Source organism: Podarcis vaucheri, assembly GCF_965113315.1.
Source record: "Podarcis vaucheri genome assembly, chromosome: 2".
In the NCBI taxonomy this organism is placed as follows: Eukaryota; Metazoa; Chordata; class Lepidosauria; order Squamata; family Lacertidae; genus Podarcis; species Podarcis vaucheri.
Window position 1 is genome coordinate 133,990,245 of NC_138760.1, and position 22,037 is coordinate 134,012,281.

Sequence of the window (22,037 nt, forward strand, 5' to 3'; positions counted from 1 at the left end):
AGGACGAGTTTCATGCCCTCTTCCCACACAAACCCATGCCAGCGAGCTTCTTCGACGACTGGTTGTTCACACCCACACTTTCTTCCAGCACGTTCCATGGATTCGACTCAGAAGGGGAACCCGCACGGAGCACCCGTTCCCCAGAAGGTTCACCGGCAGGTTCGGCATCAGGCAACTCGTATTGGTGGGACGATCGACCAGAGGAGCAATGGCGCAGGAAGTGGCTGGAGAGGCCAGGTCGAGCGACCGACGCAGAGACTGACATGGACGTGTTCGGGGAGGACCTCGGGTTCGAGCACGGCGGTACAGAGATGGAAGAGCAACAAGTCAACGTCGACGACCGCGAGGGGGAAGACTCGGAGGTCTTCAGTTGGCGGCCACCCACGGGGAGCGACCTGTATCCAGCATTCCCTCCCATGATGATGGAGCGCCCAGCACCCACACCTGACAGCGGGGAGGGGGGAAGGGGGGGCTTCGAGGGGGGGATGGATGTCAGGGGTTCAGAAGCAGAGACGCAGAGAAGGGTGGAAACAGAGAGCGAGGGGGAGGAAGCCGAAGGGAGAATGAGTGATGATGACGAACCGAGATCTCCAAGCCTAAGCAGTGAGTCAGAGGACTCCCAAAAGGGAGCCCCAGTGAGCAGAGCAAGGGGGGGATCCGGGGGGACACCCCAGGAGGAAGGGAACAGAGGAGATTCAGAGAGCAGCAGCTGGAAGTCGGGACCCACGCTCAAGACTGAGAGCAGCAGGGAGGAAGGCAGCCAGGCATCGGGTTCCGGAGGCCGTCAGCAGGAGGGAGGGCACGAGTCAGGGGTGGTCACGCCCTCCTCAGAGAGCGAGGCAACGGTCAAGAGGAAAGTAGAGAGTTGGGCGCGCGCGCCAAGTTCAAATGCAGCGGAAGCTGGAGCAGTAAGCAGCCCGGAGAGTGAGCCAGGTCCCAAAGCCCGCCGAAAGGAAGCGGAAGGATCAGGGGGGTCAGCGTCAGAGGAGAGTAGAAGGGAGGAGTCCCAGGGGGGCAGAAGGACCCAGAGACGTAGGGAGAGGCGAAGGAGGTGGAGCAAGGCTAGGGTATTAAGCTGGTGTGCAAGAGGCGGGGACTCAGATGGGTCTTCGCCGACCTAGGGCAGAAGGTGTAGAGCTGCACGCTGCAGTTCGGAAATGAAACCTGTAACTCAATAAAGACTCTTTTAAAGTGGACGCTGTGTGGCGTGGTCCTATGTGAGCTGGGACCTGGTAGCAGCTCTGACAGCACTCTTCTGCACTATCTCTGCAGCTTTCTTATCTAGCACCTTCTGCAAATGCCTGCAGGACCATGAGTAGTATGCATGAAAACATCAATGCTAAATTGAGCAGATACCCAGAGGCAGTGCGGATTATTGCAGGGGGCTTCACTCACACAGATGTGAGGGCAGTACTCCCAAAATCCCATCAGCACATTGAGTGTGCAAGAAGGGGAGAAAGTACTCTTGAGAAGGCGTATACGAACATTAGACGGGCATATGAGGCGCACCTCGGTGGTTCAGATCATGTGTCCCTGCTTCTGACACCAGTGTACACACCCCTCAGGAAACAAGGCCAGCTACAAACACGGATGGTTACGGTGTGGCCTGAGGGAGCCTCTCAGCAGTTGCAGGACTGTTTCCAGGAGACCGATTGGAATATATTCGACCATCAAGATCTAGAAACTTCTACATCAACAGTCCTGGATCGAGGACCATCTAAGAAATGATCCTAGACAAATGTGGCAGGGAGTTCAACATCTGACTGGTTATAAATCGAGAAATACATCAGTGGTAGAGTGTACTGCTTCCTTGGTGGGAGAGCTGAAGACCTTCTTTGCCCGATTTGAGGTGACACCAACAGTGGCTCCAACAGGGATGGCAGAGCTATTGGCCTCACTACCTGCAGGAAATGCTGTCAGGGTGGAAGAGGGAGAAGCGAGGCGAATATTAAAGGAGGTAAACACGAGGAAGGCTATGGGCCCAGATGGGGTGGCTGGCAGGGTGCTAAGAGATTGTTTGGACCAACTGGCAGGAATCTTTATGAAGATTTTTAACCAGTCTCTGGCCCAAGCCGCCGTTCCACCCTGTCTGAAATCTGCTCCCATCATTCTGGGCACCACAGTTCAAGAAGGACACTGACAAACTGGAACGTGTCCAGAGGAGGCAACCAAAATGGTCAAAGGCCTGGAAACGATGCCTTATGAGGAACGGCTAAGGGAGCTGGGCATGTTTAGCCTGGAGAAGAGGAGGTTAAGGGGTGATATGATAGCCATGTTCAAATATATAAAAGGATGTCACATAGAGGAGGGAGAAAGATTATTTTCTGCTGCTCCAGAGAAGCGGACACGGAGCAATGGATCCAAACTACAAGAAAGAAGATTCCACCTAAACATTCGGAAGAACTTCCTGACAGTAAGAGCTGTTTGACAGTGGAATTTGCTGCCAAGGAGTGTGGTGGAGTCTCCTACTTTGGAGGTCTTTAAGCAGAGGCTTGACAACCATATGTCAGGAGTGCTCTGATGGTGTTTCCTGCTTGGCAGGGGGTTGGACTCGATGGCCCTTGTGGTCTCTTCCAACTTTATGATTCTATGATTCTATACCCCTGCCAAAAAACCCAAAGATAGTCTGAATGATTTTTGCTCTGTGGCGTTGACACCCATTATAATTAAATGTTTTGAAAAAGGCAAAGAGATCCACGGAGGATGCTGTGGCAATGGCTTTACATGCTATCCTGACTCATTTGGAGAAGAAAGGGAACTATGTGAGATTGTTATTTGTAGACTTTAGTTCTGCATTTAATACTATTCTTCCGCATAGATTGGTGCCCAAACTATTAGGCCTGTGACTTTCACAGTGTTTGTGCAGGTGGATATTAAATTTTCTATCAAACCGTTCCCAACGGGACAGGATGGGTTCCCACGTCTCTGCGGATCTCATGAACTCCGGAAATGGTGAACAACACAAGCTATGATCTCGTTTGAGGAAAGGGAATTAAGATGCCTGCTTCCCCATCCCCAGTGGATTAAAATGTCCAAAGATTAGGGAAAGAAGAAAGAAGAGGAAGCAGGATTGGATGAACATTATAAGAGACCATAATTTTGGATTGTGACTTGGCTGAGATTTGTTGGAACAGTTTTTCAAAGGCTTTATAGAAACTGGACCTAGAAGCTGGAGAAATACTAATTTGGATTATTAGACGATCATTATAAGAGTCATACTGCACTGTTTGTGTTGGTTAAGATTTGAAAGCTGGGCTAGGGAGGGAGATGAAGGGAATGTGTCATCTTGCTGAAGAGGAGAAGAAGAAGAAGTTTGGATTTGATATCCCGCTTTATCACTACCCGAAGGAGTCTCAAAGCGGCTAACATTCTCCTTTCCCTTCCTCCCCCACAACAAACACTCTGTGAGGTGAGTGGGGCTGAGAGACTTCAGAGAAGTGTGACTGGCCCAAGGTCACCCAGCAGCTGCATGTGGAGGAGCGGAGACGCGAACCCGGTTCCCCAGATTACGAGTCTACCACTCTATGCTAAATACCACTTACCACTGCATGCTAAATACAGCTGGGTTTATTCTGGAGTGCAGATTATGAATAATTGTTGCTACAGATGATTTTCAGACGGAGATGGGAGTTTTCATTTCGGTGCCTGCCCTGTGGAACACCCTCCCAGCAGATGTCAAAGGAAAAAACAACTACCAGACTTTAAGAAGACATCTGAAGGCAGTCATGTTTAGGGAAGCTTTTAATATTTGATGCATTACTGTATTTTAATATTTTGTTGGAAGCTGCCCAGAGTGACTGGGGAAACCCAGCCAGATGGGTAGGGTATCAATAAATCATCATCATCATCTATGTTTTTGTATTTTATATTAAGATTCCTTTATTTTGAATTTAGGAGGACACACATAAGGAGAGGACAGTTGGAGGTGCGAGGGACCTGCAAGGAACGCAGGGAAGGAAGGATCTCTCAGGGTGGGATATGGGGAGAAGAGGGGGTAACGCAGGGGAGAAGTGGGGGAGCCTGTCTTTCTCTGGGTTGACGAATGATATGATATATATGATACAAATGCCATAAACAGTATTTTTAGTTTGTATCCCCCACTTCCTCTTTTCTATACAATTGTATTTTGTAAGGGTTGTTTAATATTTTTTGTTTTATTTCTCTTTCTTTGGTTTCCCCTCTGTATGAATTCTTTGATGGGAAGTGAGACTGGAGCTATCAGTGAAGCTCTTTCCACCTTCCATGCACTGATAGGGTTTCTCCACTGTATGAGTTATTTGATGCAAAGTGAGGTTTCTCCCATCCCGGAAGTTCTTCCCGCATTCGAAGCACTGATAGGGTTTCTCTCCTGTATGAATTCTGCGATGGGAAGTGAGACTATCCTTCCGATTGAAGCTCTTTCCACATTCCAAGCACTGATAGGGTTTCTCCCCGGTATGAATTCTTTGATGGGAAGTGAGATTCTTCTTCTGACTGAAGCTCTTTCCACATTCCAAGCACTGATAGGGTTTCTCTCCTGTATGAATTCTGTGATGGGAAGTGAGGCTGGAGCTATCAGTGAAGCTCTTCCCACATTCCAAGCATTGATAGGGTTTCTCCCCGGTATGAATTCTTTGATGGGAAGTGAGATGTGCACTTTGATTAAAGCTCTTTCCACATTCCAAGCACTGATAGGGTTTTTCTCCTGTATGAATTCTGCGATGGGAAATGAGACTGGAGCTATCAGTGAAGCTCTTTCCACATTCCAAGCACTGATAGGGTTTCTCTCCTGTATGAATTCTTTGATGGGAAGTGAGATAACCCTTCTGACTGAAGCTCTTTCCACATTCCAAACACTGATAGGGTTTCTCCCCTTTATGAGTACTTTGATGCAAAGTGAGCTTGGCCCCCTCCCTGAAGCTCTTCCCGCATTCGAAGCACTGATAGGGTTTTTCTCCTGTATGAATTCTGTGATGCAAAGTGAGATTGTGCCTGAGACTGAAGCTCTTTCCACATTCCAAGCACTGATAGGGTTTTTCTCCTGTATGAATTCTTTGATGGGAAGTGAGACTATCCTTCTGATTGAAGCTCTTCTCGCATTCGAAGCACTGATAGGGTTTCTCCCCTGTATGAATTCTTTGATGGGAAGTGAGATGTGCGCTTTGATTAAAGCTCTTCCCACATTCCAAGCACTGATAGGGTTTCTCCCCTGTATGAATTCTGCGATGGGAAGTGAGACTGTGCCTGAGACTGAAGCTCTTCCCGCATTCGAAGCACTGATAGGGTTTTTCTCCTGTATGAGTTCTTTGATGCAAAGTGAGATTGTGCCTGAAGCTCTTTCCACATTCCAAGCACTGATAGGGTTTCTCACCTGTATGAATTCTTTGATGGGAAGTAAGACTATCCTTCCGATTGAAGCTCTTTCCACATTCCAAGCACTGATAGGGTTTCTCCCCGGTATGAATTCTTTGATGGGAAGTGAGATTCTTCTTCTGACTGAAGCTCTTTCCACATTCCAAGCACTGATAGGGTTTCTCCCCGGTATGAATTCTTTGATGGCAAGTGAGCTTGGCCCCCTTCCTGAAGCTCTTCCCACATTCCAAGCACTGATAGGGTTTTTCTCCTGTATGAATTCTGCGATGGGAAGTGAGACTGGAGCTATCAGTGAAGCTCTTTCCACATTCCAAGCACTGATAGGGTTTCTCTCCTGTATGAATTCTTTGATGGGAAGTGAGATTACCCTTCTGACTGAAGCTCTTTCCACATTCAAAACACTGATAGGGTTTCTCCCCTTTATGAGTTCTTTGATGCAAAGTGAGCTTGGCCCCCTCCCTGAAGCTCTTCCCGCATTCGAAGCACTGATAGGGTTTTTCTCCTGTATGAGTTCTTTGATGCAAAGTGAGATTGTGCCTGAGACTGAAGCTCTTTCCACATTCCAAGCACTGATAGGGTTTCTCCCCTGTATGAATTCTTTGATGGGAAGTGAGATGTGCGCTTTGATTAAAGCTCTTCCCACATTCCAAGCATTGATAGGGTTTCTCCCCTGTATGAATCATTTGATGAGAATTGAGATGGGCCCTCTGACTGAAGCTCTTCCCACATTCCAAGCACTGATATGGTTTCTCCCCGGTATGAATCATTTGATGAGAATTGAGATGGGCCCTCTGACTGAAGCTCTTCCCACATTCCAAGCACTGATAGGGTTTCTCCCTGCTCTGTCCTCTTTTGTGTGAAGTGAGGCTATCCCTCTGAACGAAGCTCTTTCTCTGACGGGAGGTGTCCTGGGAGCTCTGACGGATGTTCTCTCCACACTCTGAATGTTTATATGACTTCTCCGCTATGTGGATTCTGTTGTGCTCCCCCTTGTTCTTCCCTTCCCGTTCATCTCCATCTGCAATGAAGAGAGAAGAGAATTAGAGCCTCAGGAAGAAATGGAGCTCCAGATCATTGAACCAAGTTAATTAATGCTTGTGATAGAGGAAGAACTAAAAATAGTTAGATGTGGGGCCTCTCTATAGTTTTCACTGCCTTTGTTGGCCGGTATTTACTGACATATTGCTTGGCTTTTATCTGGAATGGATTTTGTTCCGGCTCAATCCTGGAATCCACTCCATCTCCAAGGTCAGTCATCTCTTTGGTCAATCAAATGCAAAGAGAAGCAAAAACAACACGCAAATGGCATGCGAAGACTTAGTCTTCATATTTGTATCATTTATTAGTCCTATGATCCTTGTTTTTAAAAGCAAATAAGAAGTTATTCCAAAAAGAAAAAGACAACACACAGAGGCCCCATCTGCATTCGAACTGCAAAGCAGGATCAGTGAGTTTTCTGACATTGGCAGGGCATTCAGATCACAGAACTGGTTTTAGATATTTAGAGCTGCCAATTCATTGCGTCGGGCAGGGAGCTGTGATCTATTCCTGGCTCAAATTGCCTGCAGATGACAAAGGCGCAGGGAGGCTGGCAGGCAGGTAGGTGGGGGAGCCCGAAAAGGTGCTCCCCTGCTCCATCTCCATCCTGTGAGGAGAATCAGAACTTACAGGGTTAAACAGTTCTGAGTGACGTCTCACATTCTGAGGCGTGGCTATGTTCACAGAGGGGAGTGTTTCTCTGTGTGTCTTTCTTCTTTCGCTTTTGCTGAGAAGCGGAGAGTATGTCTGGTTTTTCGCCGGGCTGAATTTATGATGTTATTCTATGCAATAAAAGACTGTTGGAGATAAGCAAGAAGCCTGCGTGCAGCCTGAGTTATTACCCACACAAGCAACAGTTTTCCCCGCTGCGTAAACTCTGCTAAGAGGGCCAAAGAGGCTGGAGGAGGTTTTTACCGGCACGGACAGCAGTGGCGCAGCTAAGAAGAGTGCCAGACGCCATCTTGGCCCCATACATCTGCCTGCCTCCCCCCCACACACCCCAATTACTCTCCGGCTCCATCCCTCCATGTCCCCATCTTCCCTCCCCTGGGACTCACCAGATCTCTCGGAGGTCCCTGGGAGGGAACGTTCAGAGGTTGAGAGGAGGGACGCAGGAGACAACCTGACCAGGTCATCCGTCCATCCTCCCCCTTCCATTTTCACTAGGTTTGCAGAATCCGTCTCTTTCATCCTTCCTGAGGAGTCAAGGAGCCAAAAGAAGCTGCAGGGTCCTGGGAGAGAGGAAGAAGGAAAGGGAGCCTCAGAGGCCCTGCAGGGATTCTCCTGCCCTAGATATTCTCCTGCCCCTGGAGAAGCACAAATGGGGCAGCCCCTTCCCAACAGAAGCCCCATTTCTATTCCTCTCCAGTGGTTCCAAAAAATCAGGTAGGCTACTTGCGTGGCAATTAAAGAAAAAATAAGAAGAGAGAGTAATAGAGAAATGAAAAATAACTGACGATCCTAAAGAAATATGCAAAGAAAAATTAAATCACTATAGGAAGTTTTACCGTGCAAAAGAAGAAGACCAAGAGGAAATGGAAAGACACATAGCACAAAATAGACTCCCAACAATAGCAGATTGGAAAATAGAACAACTAAATGTACCAACAGCGATGATGGAGGTGCAGCAATCTCAAGAGCAAAGATAGGAAAGTCCCCAGGTATGGATGGATTATCGGCAGCATTTTATAAGAAGTTAGAAGATATATTATCAGAACCAATGAAACAGTACTGAACGGAATTTTAAAAGAAGGAAGAATACCAAAATCATGGGAAGAAGCATTTATCACACTGATACCCAAACAAGGAACAGATCCAACACTAATAAAAAATTATAGACCTATATCATTGTTCAATAATGATTATAAAATATTTGCTAACATCCTAGCCAACAGGTTAAAAAAAAGTATTGAATGAAATAATACACAGAGATCAGGCTGGCTTCTTACCAGGCAGATACATGAACAATAAAATGAGAAACATAATTGATATTTTAGAATATTTACAAGCAAGATCAGATAAAAAAGGCATTTTGATGCTGATAGACAGGGAAAAGGTATTTGACAACATCTCTTGGAGCTCCATGAAAAAAACTACAGAAAAAACATGACTTAGAGAAAATATTCTTAGGGGTGTTGAAGCAAAATATTGAAATCAGAGAGCCAAATTGATACTAAATAGTGAAATAAGAGAAGTAAAATAAGTAAGGGGACAAGGCAAGGCTGCCCCATTTCGCCTCTACTTTTTATTACGGTACTAGAATTCTTAGCAATGAACTTCCGGGTTAGCGCCATCAGTAATGGCGGAATTCCTCTGACTAAGAGGAATTTACTCCGTGAAAATTGGGTCTATTTTTTTTTAAAATAAATTTTTTATTGCATTTTCAAATACAAAGTCAGAAATGTAAAGTACATAAAGAAGAAAGAAATAAAAAAAAATCCAACTTTCAGAAACATTTTTCCATTACCAACCGGACTTTCCCACGTCTCCCTCACCCTGCGTTCCTTTCGATAAACATATCAGCAAATTATTACCTTGTTTCATGCCTTACTTGTATCTTTCAAATATTGTTCTTCTAAGTTTAAAGTACTTTTTGTCAATAACTTGTACCTTAAAATAAACATAATATAACTTTAAATTTCAACCTTTTCTTACGTTTTTTATCTTAGTTTCCTGCTCCCCAGATCTAATTGCTGAAGCTAGAATTTCCAAATCGTGCAACTTCTTAACATTCATACAACTTATGTTTTTGCAGATAGTCCTTAAATTTTTTCCAGTCCTCTTCCATTGTTTCTTCTCCCAAAGCTCGGATTCTGCCAGTCATTTCGGCCTGTTCCATGTAGTCCATCAATTGCGTCTGCCACTCTTCCAGTGTGGGAAGATCTTGTACCTTCCAGTATTTTGCGATGAGTATTCTTGCTGCTGTAGTTGCATACATAAAAAAAGTTCTGTCCTTCTTTAACACCTTTTGGTCAACAATGCCCAGGAGGAAGGCCTCTGGTTTCTTAGGGAAGGTGTACTTAAACACCTTTTTTAGCTCATTATAGATCATTTCCCAGAAGGCCTTCACTTTTGGGCAAGTCCACCAAAGGTGAAAGAATGTCCCTTCAGCCCCCTTACATTTCCAACATTTATTGTCAGACAGGTGATATATTTTTGCAAGCTTGACTGGGGTCATGTACCACCTATATATCATTTTCATAATGTTTTCCTTCAGGGCATTACATGCCGTGAATTTCATTCCAGTGGTCCATAACCTTTCCCAGTCTTCAAACATAATGTTGTACCCAATATCTTGAGCCCATTTTATCATGGCTGATTTGACTGTCTCATCCTGAGTGTTCCATTTAAGCAACAAGTTATACATTCTCGAAAGTACCTTGGTCTTAGGTTCTAACAGTTCAGTCTCTAGTTTTGATTTTTCCACCTGGAATCCTATTTTTTTGTCCTGCTTAAAAAGCTCTTGAACTTGGGCATAAAGAAACCAATCTTGCACCCTATTCTTTAATTTTTCAAAGCTCTGCAGCCTCCAGTTGTCTCCAATTTTTTCTACTATTTCCCAATATTTCGGCCAGCCGGCTTCCATATTGGGTCTTTTTCGAGCCTTGGCCTCCACTGGTGATAGCCACCTCGGAGTCTTGCTTTCTAGTAAGTCTTTATATTTTGTCCAGACCCTGAATATTGCCTTCCTGACAATATGGTTTTTGAACATTTTATGAGTCTTTACCTTGTCATAACACAAGTATGCATGCCATCCAAAAACATTATTAAACCCTTCCAGATCTAGGACATCAGTGTTCTCAAGAAGTAGCCAATCTTTCATCCAGCAGAAGACTGCAGTTTCATAATATAACCTTAAGTCCGGCAGGGCAAACCCCCCTCTTTCTTTTGCATCAGTTAGTATTTTAAATTTTATTCGGGGCTTTTTGCCCTGCCAGACAAACTTAGAAATATCCTTCTGCCATTTTCCAAAACATTCCACTCTGTCCACGATCTGAAGGGTCTGAAACAGAAATAACATCTTCGGCAATACATTCATTTTTATAGCTGCGATTCGACCTAACAAGGAAAGTTTCAATTTTGACCAAATCTCTAAATCTTTTTTAATTTCAGACCAACATTTTTCATAATTATCTTTAAATAAGTTCAAATTTTTAGCAGACAAATTAACCCCTAGGTATTTCACCCTTTTAACCACATTTAATTCTGTCTCTTTCTGAAACCCCTCTATTTCCAAGGGTGTCAATTTTTTCTCCAAAACCTTAGTTTTTTGCTTGTTCAATTTGAACCCCGCCACCCGACCAAATTCACAGATTAATTCTAACACTCTCTTCGTACTAGACTCTGGCTCCTGTAATGTCAGAACCAAATCATCTGCAAAGGCTTTCAGTTTAAATTGTTTCTCTCCGACCTGTACTCCTTTTACCAACCGGTCTTCCCTAATCATGTTCAAAAGCACCTCCAGAACAGAAATGAATAACAAAGGGGATAGGGGGCAACCTTGTCGTGTTCCTTTTTCAATTTTGAACTCTTCTGTCACCACATTGTTAACTATCAATTTAGCTTTTTGCTCTGAATAAATTGCCTCTATTCCATTTTCAAACCCCCGTCCCACTCCCATCCCTTCCAAATTTTTCTTCATAAACATCCAAGAAATGTTATCAAAGGCCTTCTCCACATCAATAAAAATTAACACTGCTCTTGTGTTGATATTAGTTTGCAAAAGTTCCAAAATGTCAATAATATTCCTAGTGTTATCAAACAAATGTCTTCCTGGGAGAAAGCCTGCCTGATCCTTGTGAATTACTTCATTTAGTACTTTTTTAAGTCTACTTGCCAGAATGTCTGCAAAAATTTTGTAATCCACATTTAGGAGTGAGATGGGACGGTAGTTCTTAAGTTGAGTCTTTTCAGTTTCCACTTTAGGGATCAATGTGATGAAAGCTTCTTTCCACGATTCCGGTGCCTTCTTCCCCTCCAAAATCTGGTTGCATACCTCCATTAGTGGTTGTATCAGATAGTCTTTTAATACCTTGTAGTACTTGGAGGTAAGCCCATCCGGGCCTGGAGATTTGCCTAGTTGCATGTTCTGAATGGCACCCTCAACTTCTTGTTGTGTTATTTTATAATTCAGGGTTGTTCTCTTTTCCTGAGCAAGTTTTGGTAGTCCATTAATTTTCAAGAATTGGTCAATCTCAGTCTCTTCTTCCGGCCCTTGAGTATAAAGTTTTTTGAAGTATCTCTGGAAGCACCTTCTGATTTCTTCAGGTTTCTGAATATCTTTACCATCAATCTCTAAGTTAGTGACTGTATTCAATTTTTGTCTCTTTTTCAACTGCCATGCTAGCAGTTTTCCACACTTGTTTGCTGATTCGAATGATCTTTGTTTCATTTGTTTAATTTTCCACTCAACTTCTTGATTTATCAATTTCTAAGTCAAATCCCTTATGAATACACAGTGGAAGTGAGCAACCGGTTTAAGGGTTTAGATTTGGTGGATAGAGTGCCTGAAGAACTATGGATGGAGGCTCGTAACATTGTACAGGAGGCAGTAACGAAAACCATCCCAATGAAAAGGAAATGCAAGAAAGCAAAGTGGCTGTCCAACGAGGCCTTACAAATAGCGGGGGAGAGAAGGCAAGCAAAATGCGAGGGAGATAGTGAAAGATACAGGAAACTGAATGCAGATTTCCAAAAAATAGCAAGGAGAGACAAGATGGCCTTCTTAAATGAGCAATGCAAAGAAATAGAGGAAAACAACAGAATGGGAAAAAACAGAGATCTGCCCAAGGTCACCCAGCAGCTGCATGTGGAGGAGCGGAGACGCGAACCCGGTTCCCCAGATTACGTGACTACCGCTCTTAACCACTACACCATACTGGCTCACAAAGAGTAGGACATGACTAAACAACAACAGCTGTATGTGGAAGCAGAGGATCTGGTGATGCCACATTTTTGAATAATCTTGAGACTGATACACCACTCCTCCATAGATATTTTCTGTGCTTATACACTATATTCACAAACTTTACACTCCTCTTGTGACAAGATTTCCAAAGGCTTAGGGTAGCTTGAGAGAAGTAGCTTATTTTGAGACAGCACCCATTTCCAATTCCTTTTTATGAAAACCCTCTCCCTAGTTGGTTTTGATTTGGCTTTTGACAGGACATCAGACCATTTGATAACCTTGCATATCTGCCTTTTTTGGCTGATATTATCTAACTTATTTATGGGGCCCGGAGATTCGAAAAGCCTGGCTCTTTCCAGGGATGGATTTAATTTGGCTCAGTCGTGGAATCCGCTCCATCTCCAAGCTCAGTCATTCCTTTGCTCAACCAAAAACAGACAGATGCAGAAAGGAAAATAGAAAATTAGACAGGATGTACCTCCACATCCCTGAGATCTCTGAAGCCTACATGGAAGAAGGCCTGGGCAGCTCAGAGCAGCCTCATCCTGGTTGGAAAAGGCAGGTCTGGTGGAAGAATATTCCCAGACAGAACAGGAGATGCATCTCCTATGGAGAGTTGTGGGTGTGTTAACATCTCAGGTGCTGCAGGGGGCGCTATGGGGCTCCCTCAAAATAGAGGAGGTTTGTCCTTCAGAGATCTGTATGGAATTTCAAAACTGATCTCATGATCCAGCAGGGAGCCTTACCAGAGAGGCCACGATCCCAGGATTCTCCTCCTTGACTTCCTTCTGCAGAGCTCTCTGGTCAGGATCCAGCAAAGCCCAGTCCTCCTCTGTGAAAGGAACAGCTACGTCTTCAAAGCACACTGGACCCTAAGGGAGAAAGGGGGAATAAAGATGATATTATTCTACACGTTGCTCTGTTCTTTTCTGTAACAATTTTCTTGTGTATTTTAATGATGGGTTTTAATCTTTGTGTAAGTGGGGCAATTCCATAAAACAATAATTTTATTATCTACGCAGCACTCATCTTCAAGTAAATCTTTGCAAGCATTCCCATTTTCCAGATGGAAGGACCTCCTCTCCCTTCATCTGGTGGGGTGGACCCTCCCCCTGCCCTCAAGCCAACTTCAAGGGGCACCAGGAGGGGGAGGGGAGGGAATGGTTGGTTGGCTGGCATCCGTCTGTCTTGGGAGACCATGGAAGAGTGAGATCTGGGGGAGAGACATGTGTTGTTGCATCTGGGACACAGGAAGTGGTCTGGAGATGCAGAGGGGCTTTTCCCCTCCCTGTGCTCCCCCCATGTGGGAATGTTCCCCTCTGGCTGCAGCCTCTGGTCCCAAAGGTGACTTTTCCCTCCCTCTGAAGGGGGTTTATTTCCTTGACCCAAAGCCCCCTCCCCCCAGAATGAAGGCAGCATCTGGATCCCACCAGGCATGATCTGAGCTGCAGACCTCCTGTGAAGTGGCCCCTCCCTGGCTTGGCAGAGAGGACAAAGGAGGACCCCCTGCTCCCTGACTTGGGGGTCTTCCCCCCGCATGATCTGAGCAGGGACCCCCACGCCCCCTCCCTGCCCCCCTGGGACCCCCTTCTCCCCATTGCACCCTCAGAGGGAGGAGAGAGGAGACTCACCCGAGTCCAGGAGGGGCTTTTGCAAAGGAGAGAGAAGAAGAAAGCAGGGAGGGAGGGGGAGGGGGGAATTTAGCGATGGAGGACCTTCACTCCCCCTCCCCTCCCCGTCCTCTCTAGGAATCCAGCTCTGCTCCTCTTAACCCTTGCCAGCCCAGCCCTCCCTCTCCCCGCTGCCCCACGGAGCCCCCTCGGAGCCCGACTCCGCGCCAGGGAGACGGGGCTTCCCCAGGAGTCTCCGCCTGCTCCAAGCAGCCTCCTCGAGAGGAAGAGGAAGCCCAGATCCCCCCAAGGGAGACACGTCTTCCCTCCAGCCCCCCATCTTCCCGGGGGCAGCCCTCAATTGGGGGGCCAAGCTGGGGTCCGGAGACAGGCGCCTCCTTCCCTTGGACTTGGAGGCTCTGGAGTCAGACTTGGGGGGCTCTTTCCCTCCGCCCCCCACACCCAGGGGGTCCCCTCAGCCCTCCTTCTTGGGGGTCTCCCTCCGCTCCCCCCCCACACCCAGGGGGCCCCCTCAGCCCTCCTACTTGGGGGTCTCCCTCTGCTCCCCCCCACACCCAGGGGGCCCCCTCAGCCCTCCTTCTTGGGGGTCTCCCTCCGCTCCCCCCCACACCCAGGGGGTCCCCTCAGCCCTCCTTCTTGGGGGTCTCCCTCCGCTCCCCCCCACACCCAGGGGGCCCCCTCAGCCCTCCTTCTTGGGGGTCTCCCTCCGCTCCCCCCCCACACCCAGGGGGCCCCCTCAGCCCTCCTTCTTGGGGGTCTCCCTCCGCTCCCCCCCCCCACACCCAGGGGGCCCCCTCAGCCCTCCTTCTTGGGGGTCTCCCTCCGCTCCCCCCCCACACCCAGGGGGCCCCCTCAGCCCTCCTTCTTGGGGGTCTCCCTCCGCTCCCCCCCACACCCAGGGGGTCCCCTCAGCCCTCCTTCTTGGGGGTCTCCCTCCGCTCCCCCCCCACACCCAGGGGGCCCCCTCAGCCCTCCTTCTTGGGGGTCTCCCTCCGCTCCCCCCCACACACCCAGGGGGTCCCCTCAGCTCTCCTTCTTGGGGGTCTCCCTTCCTCTCCTCCCCACACCCAGGGGGTCCCCTCAGCCCTCCTTCTTGGGGGTCTCCCTTCCCTCCCCCCTCTCAGTCCGCCCCCCACACCCAGGGGGTCCCCTCAGCCCTCCTTCTTGGGGGTCTCCCTCCGCTCCCCCCCCACACCCAGGGGGCCCCCTCAGCCCTCCTTCTTGGGGGTCTCCCTCCGCTCCCCCCCACACCCAGGGGGTCCCCTCAGCTCTCCTTCTTGGGGGTCTCCCTCCGCTCCCCCCCCCACACCCAGGGGGTCCCCTCACCCTCCTTCTTGGGGGTCTCCCTTCCCTCCCCCCTCTCCCTCCGCCCCCACACCCAGGGGGCCCCCTCAGCCCTCCTTCTTGGGGGTCTCCCTCCGCTCCCCCCCCACACCCAGGGGGCCCCCTCAGCCCTCCTTCTTGGGGGTCTCCCTCCGCTCCCCCCCACACCCAGGGGGGTCCCCTCAGCCCTCCTTCTTGGGGGTCTCCCTCCGCCCCCCACACCCAGGGGGTCCCCTCAGCCCTCCTTCTTGGGGGTCTCCCTCCGCTCCCCCCCCACACCCAGGGGGCCCCCTCAGCCATCCTTCTTGGGGGTCTCCCTCCGCTCCCCCCCCACACCCAGGGGGCCCCCTCAGCCACCCTTCTTGGGGGTCTCCCTCCGCTCCCCCCCACACCCAGGGGGTCCCCTCAGCTCTCCTTCTTGGGGGTCTCCCTTCCTCTCCTCCCCACACCCAGGGGGTCCCCTCAGCCCTCCTTCTTGGGGGTCTCCCTCCGCTGCCCCCTCTCAGTCCGCCCCCCACACCCAGGGGGTCCCCTCAGCCCTCCTTCTTGGGGGTCTCCCTTCCCTCCCCCCTCTCAGTCCGCCCCCCACACCCAGGGGGTCCCCTCAGCCCTCCTTCTTGGGGGTCTCCCTCCGCTCCCCCCCCACACCCAGGGGGCCCCCTCAGCCCTCCTTCTTGGGGGTCTCCCTCCGCTCCCCCCCACACCCAGGGGGTCCCCTCAGCTCTCCTTCTTGGGGGTCTCCCTCCGCTCCCCCCACACACCCAGGGGGTCCCCTCAGCCCTCCTTCTTGGGGGTCTCCCTCCGCTCACCCCTCTCTGTCCGCCCCTCACACCCAGGGGGTCCCCTCAGCCCTCCTTCTTGGGGGTCTCCCTCCGCTCACCCCTCTCTGTCCGCCCCTCACACCCAGGGGGTCCCCTCAGCCCTCCTTCTTGGGGGTCTCCCTTCCCTCCCCCCCACACCCAGGGGGTCCCCTCAGCCCTCCTTCTTGGGGGTCTCCCTCCGCTCCCCCCCACACCCAGGGGGCCCCCTCAGCCCTCCTTCTTGGGGGTCTCCCTCCGCTCCTCCCCACACCCAGGGGGCCCCCTCAGCCCTCCTTCTTGGGGGTCTCCCTCCGCTCCCCCCCACACCCAGGGGGCCCCCTCAGCCCTCCTTCTTGGGGGTCTCCCTCCGCTCCCCCCCCACACCCAGGGGGTCCCCTCAGCCCTCCTTCTTGGGGGTCTCCCTCCGCTTCCCCCCCACACCCAGGGGGCCCCCTCAGCCCTCCTTCTTGGGGGTCTCCCTCCGCTCCCCCCCCACACCCAGGGGGTCCCCTCAGCCCTCCTTCTTGAGGGTCTCCCTCCGCTCCCCCCCCAGTCTGCCCCCACACCCAGGGGGTCCCCTCAGCTCTCCTTCTTAGGGGTCTCCCTTCCTCTCCTCCCCACACCCAGGGGGCCCCCTCAGCCCTCCTTCTTGGGGGTCTCCCTCCGCTCCCCCCCCACACCCAGGGGGTCCCCTCAGCCCTCCTTCTTGGGGGTCTCCCTCCGCTTCCCCCCCACACCCAGGGGGCCCCCTCAGCCCTCCTTCTTGGGGGTCTCCCTCCGCTCCCCCCCCACACCCAGGGGGTCCCCTCAGCCCTCCTTCTTGAGGGTCTCCCTCCGCTCCCCCCCCCAGTCTGCCCCCACACCCAGGGGGTCCCCTCAGCTCTCCTTCTTAGGGGTCTCCCTTCCTCTCCTCCCCACACCCAGGGGGTCCCCTCAGCCCTCCTTCTTGGGGGTCTCCCTCCGCTCACCCCTCTCAGTCCGCCCCCCACACCCAGGGGGTCCCCTCAGCCCTCCTTCTTGGGGGTCTCCCTCCGCTTCCCCACCACACCCAGGGGGTCCCCTCAGCCCTCCTTCTTGGGGGTCTCCCTTCCCTCCCCCCCACTCCCAGGGGGTCCCCTCAGCCCTCCTTCTTGGGGGTCTCCCTCCCCTCCCCCCCCACACCCAGGGGGTCCCCTCAGCCCTCCTTCTTGGGTGTCTCCCTCCGCTTCCCCCCCACACCCAGTGGGTCCCCTCAGCCCTCCTTCTTGGGGGTCTCCCTTCCCTCCCCCCTCTCAGTCCGCCCCCCACACCCAGGGGGGTCCCCTCAGCCCTCCTTCCTGGGGGTCTCCCTCCGCTCACCCCTCTCAGTCTGCCCCCCACACCCAGGGGTCCCCTCAGCCCTCCTTCCTGGGGGTCTCCCTCCGCTCCCCCCCCTCAGTCTCCCCCCACACCCAGGGGGTCCCCTCAGCCCTCCTTCCTGGGGGTCTCCCTCCGCTCCCCCCCCTCAGTCTCCCCCCACACCCAGGGGGTCCCCTCAGCCCTCCTTCCTGGGGGTCTCCCTCCGCTCCCCCCCCCAGTCTCCCCCCACACCCAGGGGGTCCCCTCAGCCCTCCTTCTTGGGGGTCTCCCTTCCCTCCCCCCACCTTCCCCTCCAAGCTCCCCCCTCAGAAAAGCCGCCTTGCATTTTCCCGCCAAAAGGGCTGGCTCCGCCCCCGCTGGCTTGGCAGCCAATCAGAGCGAGGCTCCCGCCCCGGGGGGGGGATTTCTGAGGGACGAAGTCCGCTGACTGGCCTGGCTCTGCTGTCCATCACAGGCCCAACCAAGGGGGGCATCCGGCAGACTCCCTAGATCTCTAGAGATCATCTACGCCTGTCAGTTACCTGTCAATCCATTTTAGGGTTTGAGATCATTTGCACTAACTGTGCCGGGTGCCAGAGCCCCGAGAGGCCCAGGGGAGACCCCAGCAAAGTGATGGTGAGGGCCAAGAGGCCTGGCTCCGGGTTCAACCGCACAATTTAAACTGAGAATACTTGAATAATAAAAAGGGAAATAAAAAGTGAATAGAGAACAAAGAAATAAAAAGGGGGGGAGGTATATTCCAATATCTCACTATATATGCAAACAACTACAGTTCCATACGGTGGGACGCGGGTGGCGCTGTGGGCTAAAGCCTCAGTGCCTAGGACTTGCCGATCGAAAGGTCGGCGGTTCGAATCCCCGCGGCAGGGTGCGCTCCCGCTGCTCGGTCCCAGCGCCTGCCAACCTAGCAGTTCGAAAGCACCCCCGGGTGCAAGTAGATAAATAGGTACCGCTTACCAGCGGGAAGGTAAACGGCGTTCCATGTGCTGCGCTGGCTCGCCAGATGCAGCTTTGTCACGCTGGCCACATGACCCGGAAGTGTCTCCGGACAGCGCTGGCCCCCGGCCTATAGATGTGAGATGGGCGCACAAACCCCAGAGTCTGTCAAGACTGGCCCGTTCGGGCAGGGGTACCTTTACCTTTACCTTTACAGTTCCATACATGCTTCTCTGGTATATAGGTACAGTGCTTTTTTGCTAAAAAATTGTTCAGGGTTACTCTCACTTTGACTCAAGAAAAGCACCATTTTATAGTTCCAATTGGGAAAAATAAATACAGTAAATGGACAAAAGAAATCATCTAAGAACTCAGGAGTCCTATTGTTATAGATTAATTTAATCTAGTACTCTCCTTTTGACCCAAGAAATTTAATCTCTTTATGCTTATTCTGGATGTACTTCAAATTAGTTTCCAACCTCAGCATTTACACTTTTCAGAGGTACAAAACTGCTTGGTTGCTTTGGTTTATTTACTGGCGTTTAAATCCCATTAAATAGACAAAACAAATCTTTCTTAGAGGGCATCTTGTTTTCGCTGAGATTCCTGCATCGCACGGGGTTGGACTAGATGACCCTCGGGGGTCCCTTCCAATTCTGTGATTCTGTGAGTTGAACTGAACTGGCTGACCCAGAACGGTGGAGTTGGGAACCCCAAAGGTCATCCACTCCAACCCCCTGTAGGTTGGGGGGTCCGGCAGTGGAGAGACCAGGCTCATCATTCCCCCTGCTTTGTCCCCCCGGCAGACCCCTCTGGGGCCCTGTGGGGCGGTCAGGCCTTGGCCACCACCCCCCGCCCTGGCTGAGTCGGGATGCCAGCGAGGCTGAATCCTCCTGCGAGATCAACGCTTACGCGCCGCAAGAGTCCCACTTTGTCGCCTGGGCGGAGGGGCTGGCGGGCGGAGGGGGCTGCCCCCGCGCCCTGGAGAGGGGCAAGGGGCTCATCGCCAGCATCCAGGCCCCCGACGCCGAGTTCGGGGTCAGCAGCGTCCTGCAGACGGAGGAGGAGGCCCCGCCTTGGAAGCAGCAGGGTGGGGTCAGCAGCGTCACCCCCACCGCAGGTCCCCCCTGGCGAGCGGAAGGGGAGCAGCCGAGCGGCCGAGCGGTGAGAGCCCTGCGCCAGCCGCCTGGGAGAGAGGGACCGAGGGCCAGTCGGGGCTTCTCAGGGTCAGCGCGGGGGAAGGGGAGGGAAGGGGAGGGGGGCCGCCTTGAGCCCCTGGGAGGAGAAGGCGGGCCAAAAAGGCCATGATTTAATAATAATAATAATAATATATTATTTATACCCCGCCCATCTGGCTGAGTTTCCCCAGCCACTCTGGGCGGCTCCCAATCAAGTGCTAAAAACAGTACAGCTTTATATTAAATATTAAAAACTTCCCTGAACAGGGCTGCCTTCAGATGTCTTTTAAAGATAGGATAGCTGCTTATTTCCTTCACATCCGGTGGGAGGGTGTTCCACAGAGCGGGTGCCACTACCGAGAAGGCCCTCTGCCTGGTTCCCTGTAACCTCACTTCTCACAGCAAGGAAACCGCCAGAAGGCCCTCGGCGCTGGACCTCAGTGTCCGGGCAGAACGATGGGGGTGGAGATGCTCCTTCAGGTATACTGGGCTGAGGCCATTAGGGCTTTAAAGGTCAGCACCAACACTTTGAATTGTGCTCGGAAACGTACTGGGAGCCAATGCAGATCTCTCAGAACTGGTTTTATGTGGTCCCGGCGGCCGCTCCCAGTCACCAGTCTAGCTGCCGCATTCTGGATTAATTGCAGTTTCTGGGTCACCTTCAAAGGTAGCCCCACATAGAGCGCGTTGCAGTTATCCAAGCAGGAGATAACCAGAGCATGCACCACTCTGGCAAGACAGTCTGTGGGCAGGTAGGGTCTCATCCTGCGTACCAGATGGAGCTGCCCTGGACACAGAACGGACCTGCGCTTCCATGAACAGCTGTGAGTCCATAATGACTCCCAGGCTGCGCACTTGGTCCTTCAGGGGCACAGTTACCCCATTCAGGACCAGGGAATCCCCCACACCTGCCCGCCCCGTCCCCCAAAAACAGTACTTCAACAGTAACCTCAATCTGTTAGCCGCCATCCATCCTCCAACCGCCTCCAGACACTCACACAGGACCTTCACCGCCTTCACTGGTTCCGATTTAAAGAAGAGGTAGAGGTAGATTTAAATGAGGAGTGTCCAATGTCATTAGTTCCACCCTCCTGGGGGGCGGGAGATAGGGGGCACCGTGGGGCAAGCGGAAAGCGGAAATCTCTGGATCAAATGCATCTGCTGGGTTGACTACTTTAGGTCAACCAGGCGTGGCGTTTGATTGGCAGAGGCGCCGCCGATCGGCCTCTTCCTCCCATCGCCAGGAGTCTCAGCTTCGTGGGGGGTTCTGGCTTTGCGGCAGGTGCTTAAATGACTGGGCCTGATCCGGCCCCTGATTCAGTTTGCCGACCCCGGATTCAGAATCTATTAAGACCATGGCAATATTGTCAGTAAAAGCAGTTGATAAACCTTCCCCTCCCCCCACTTGACATCTTTGATTGGTGGAACTGGCACTGGCCAATTGACTCCCCTTTTCCCACATTTGCCAGTACAAGAAGCTCAGCCGGGAGAGCCTGAGACTCTTGATTTCCGGGTTGTGGGTTCAAGATTCCTGCCTTGCGGGGGGTTGGACTAGATGACCCTCGGGGTCCCTCCCGGCTCCAAGGCTCTTTGGAACTCTCTGCCTCTTGATACCAACCAGGCGCCTTGGCCAGACTCTCTTTGGTCGCCTGCTAAAAACATCCCTGCCCAGCGGCTCAGAAATGTTGGTCTCCATTTCAGCTTTCTGCATGCTTTCAAGTATTCCTGTCCATTTCCCTGGGTTTTCTGGTCAGTGGATCGTAGGCCCCCGGACTCCTGGGTCCCTCCTCTTTGGCTGCCCAGTCTTGCCCCTCCGGTCCCTTGTTGGAAGCCCCCTTCCCCTTCCTTTTTGGGGTCAGGGGTCTGCTTGGCTTCGCATCCTGCAGATTCACAGCTGTGATTTTAAGGAGGGGGCCAGATCTGTGCATAGCAAAAGCCCCCCTTTCTGGCAGTCCCTGCCCCTCCTCACTTGCGTGCTGTGAAATGATTAATTGGAAGGGAGCCCTGAGGGTCATCTAGTCCAACCTTCCGTAAGACAGGAATCGCAACAAAAGCATCTCTGAACTCTGCACATGCTCTAGGAGACTCTTGAGGGGGGCCTGTGTTGTCTTTGGGATTGTGGGAGAGAACCTTTTTGGAGTAATAATAATAATAATAATAATAATAATAATAATAATAATTTATTATTTATACCCTGCCCATCTGGCTGAGTTTCCCCAGCCACTCTGGGCGGCTCCCAAGCAGTGTTAAAAACACTAAAATATCATACATTAAAAACTTCCCTGAACAGGGCTGCCTTAAGATGTCTTCTGAATGTCAGGTAATTATTTATCTCTTTGACATCTGGTGGGAGGGTGTTCCACAGGGCGGGTGCCACTACCAACAAGGCCCTCTGCCTGGTTCCCTGTAGCCTCACTTCTCACAGCAAGGAAACCGCCAGAAGGCCCTCGGCGCTGGACTTCAGTGTCCGAGCTGGACGATGGGGGTGGAGACGCTCCTTCAGGTATACAGGACCAAGGCTGTTTAGGGCTTT

General features: G+C 51.4%; 3 protein-coding genes across 15 annotated transcripts in view; 1 reads left to right on the plus strand and 2 right to left on the minus strand.

Moving 5' to 3' along the window:
* Positions 1–22,037, minus strand: part of LOC309525800 (uncharacterized protein) — a 77,812-nt gene that overhangs the window by 27,000 nt on the left and 28,775 nt on the right. The window lies entirely within an intron of this gene.
* The window catches only part of LOC309525751 (uncharacterized protein), a 375,811-nt gene that overhangs the window by 22,605 nt on the left and 331,169 nt on the right, over positions 1–22,037 (minus strand). For 7 of the 13 annotated variants that reach the window (XM_082211239.1, XM_082211240.1, XM_082211241.1 and 4 more), the window contains 2 exons: positions 7,449–7,622; positions 3,845–6,370 (listed from right to left, as the gene is read on the minus strand). In XM_082211239.1, coding sequence (XP_082067365.1) covers positions 4,155–6,370; positions 7,449–7,622 — 2,390 coding nt within the window. In that variant the 3' untranslated portion in view covers positions 3,845–4,154. Of the gene's footprint in view, positions 1–3,844; positions 6,371–7,448; positions 7,623–13,044; positions 13,171–13,929; positions 14,204–17,674; positions 17,876–17,911; positions 18,165–22,037 lie in introns of those variants that run through there. The other 6 variants (XM_082211234.1, XM_082211235.1, XM_082211236.1 and 3 more) reach the window with 6 other exon arrangements.
* LOC309525793 (uncharacterized protein) overlaps positions 1–22,037 on the plus strand; it is a 243,835-nt gene that overhangs the window by 15,373 nt on the left and 206,425 nt on the right. The window lies entirely within an intron of this gene.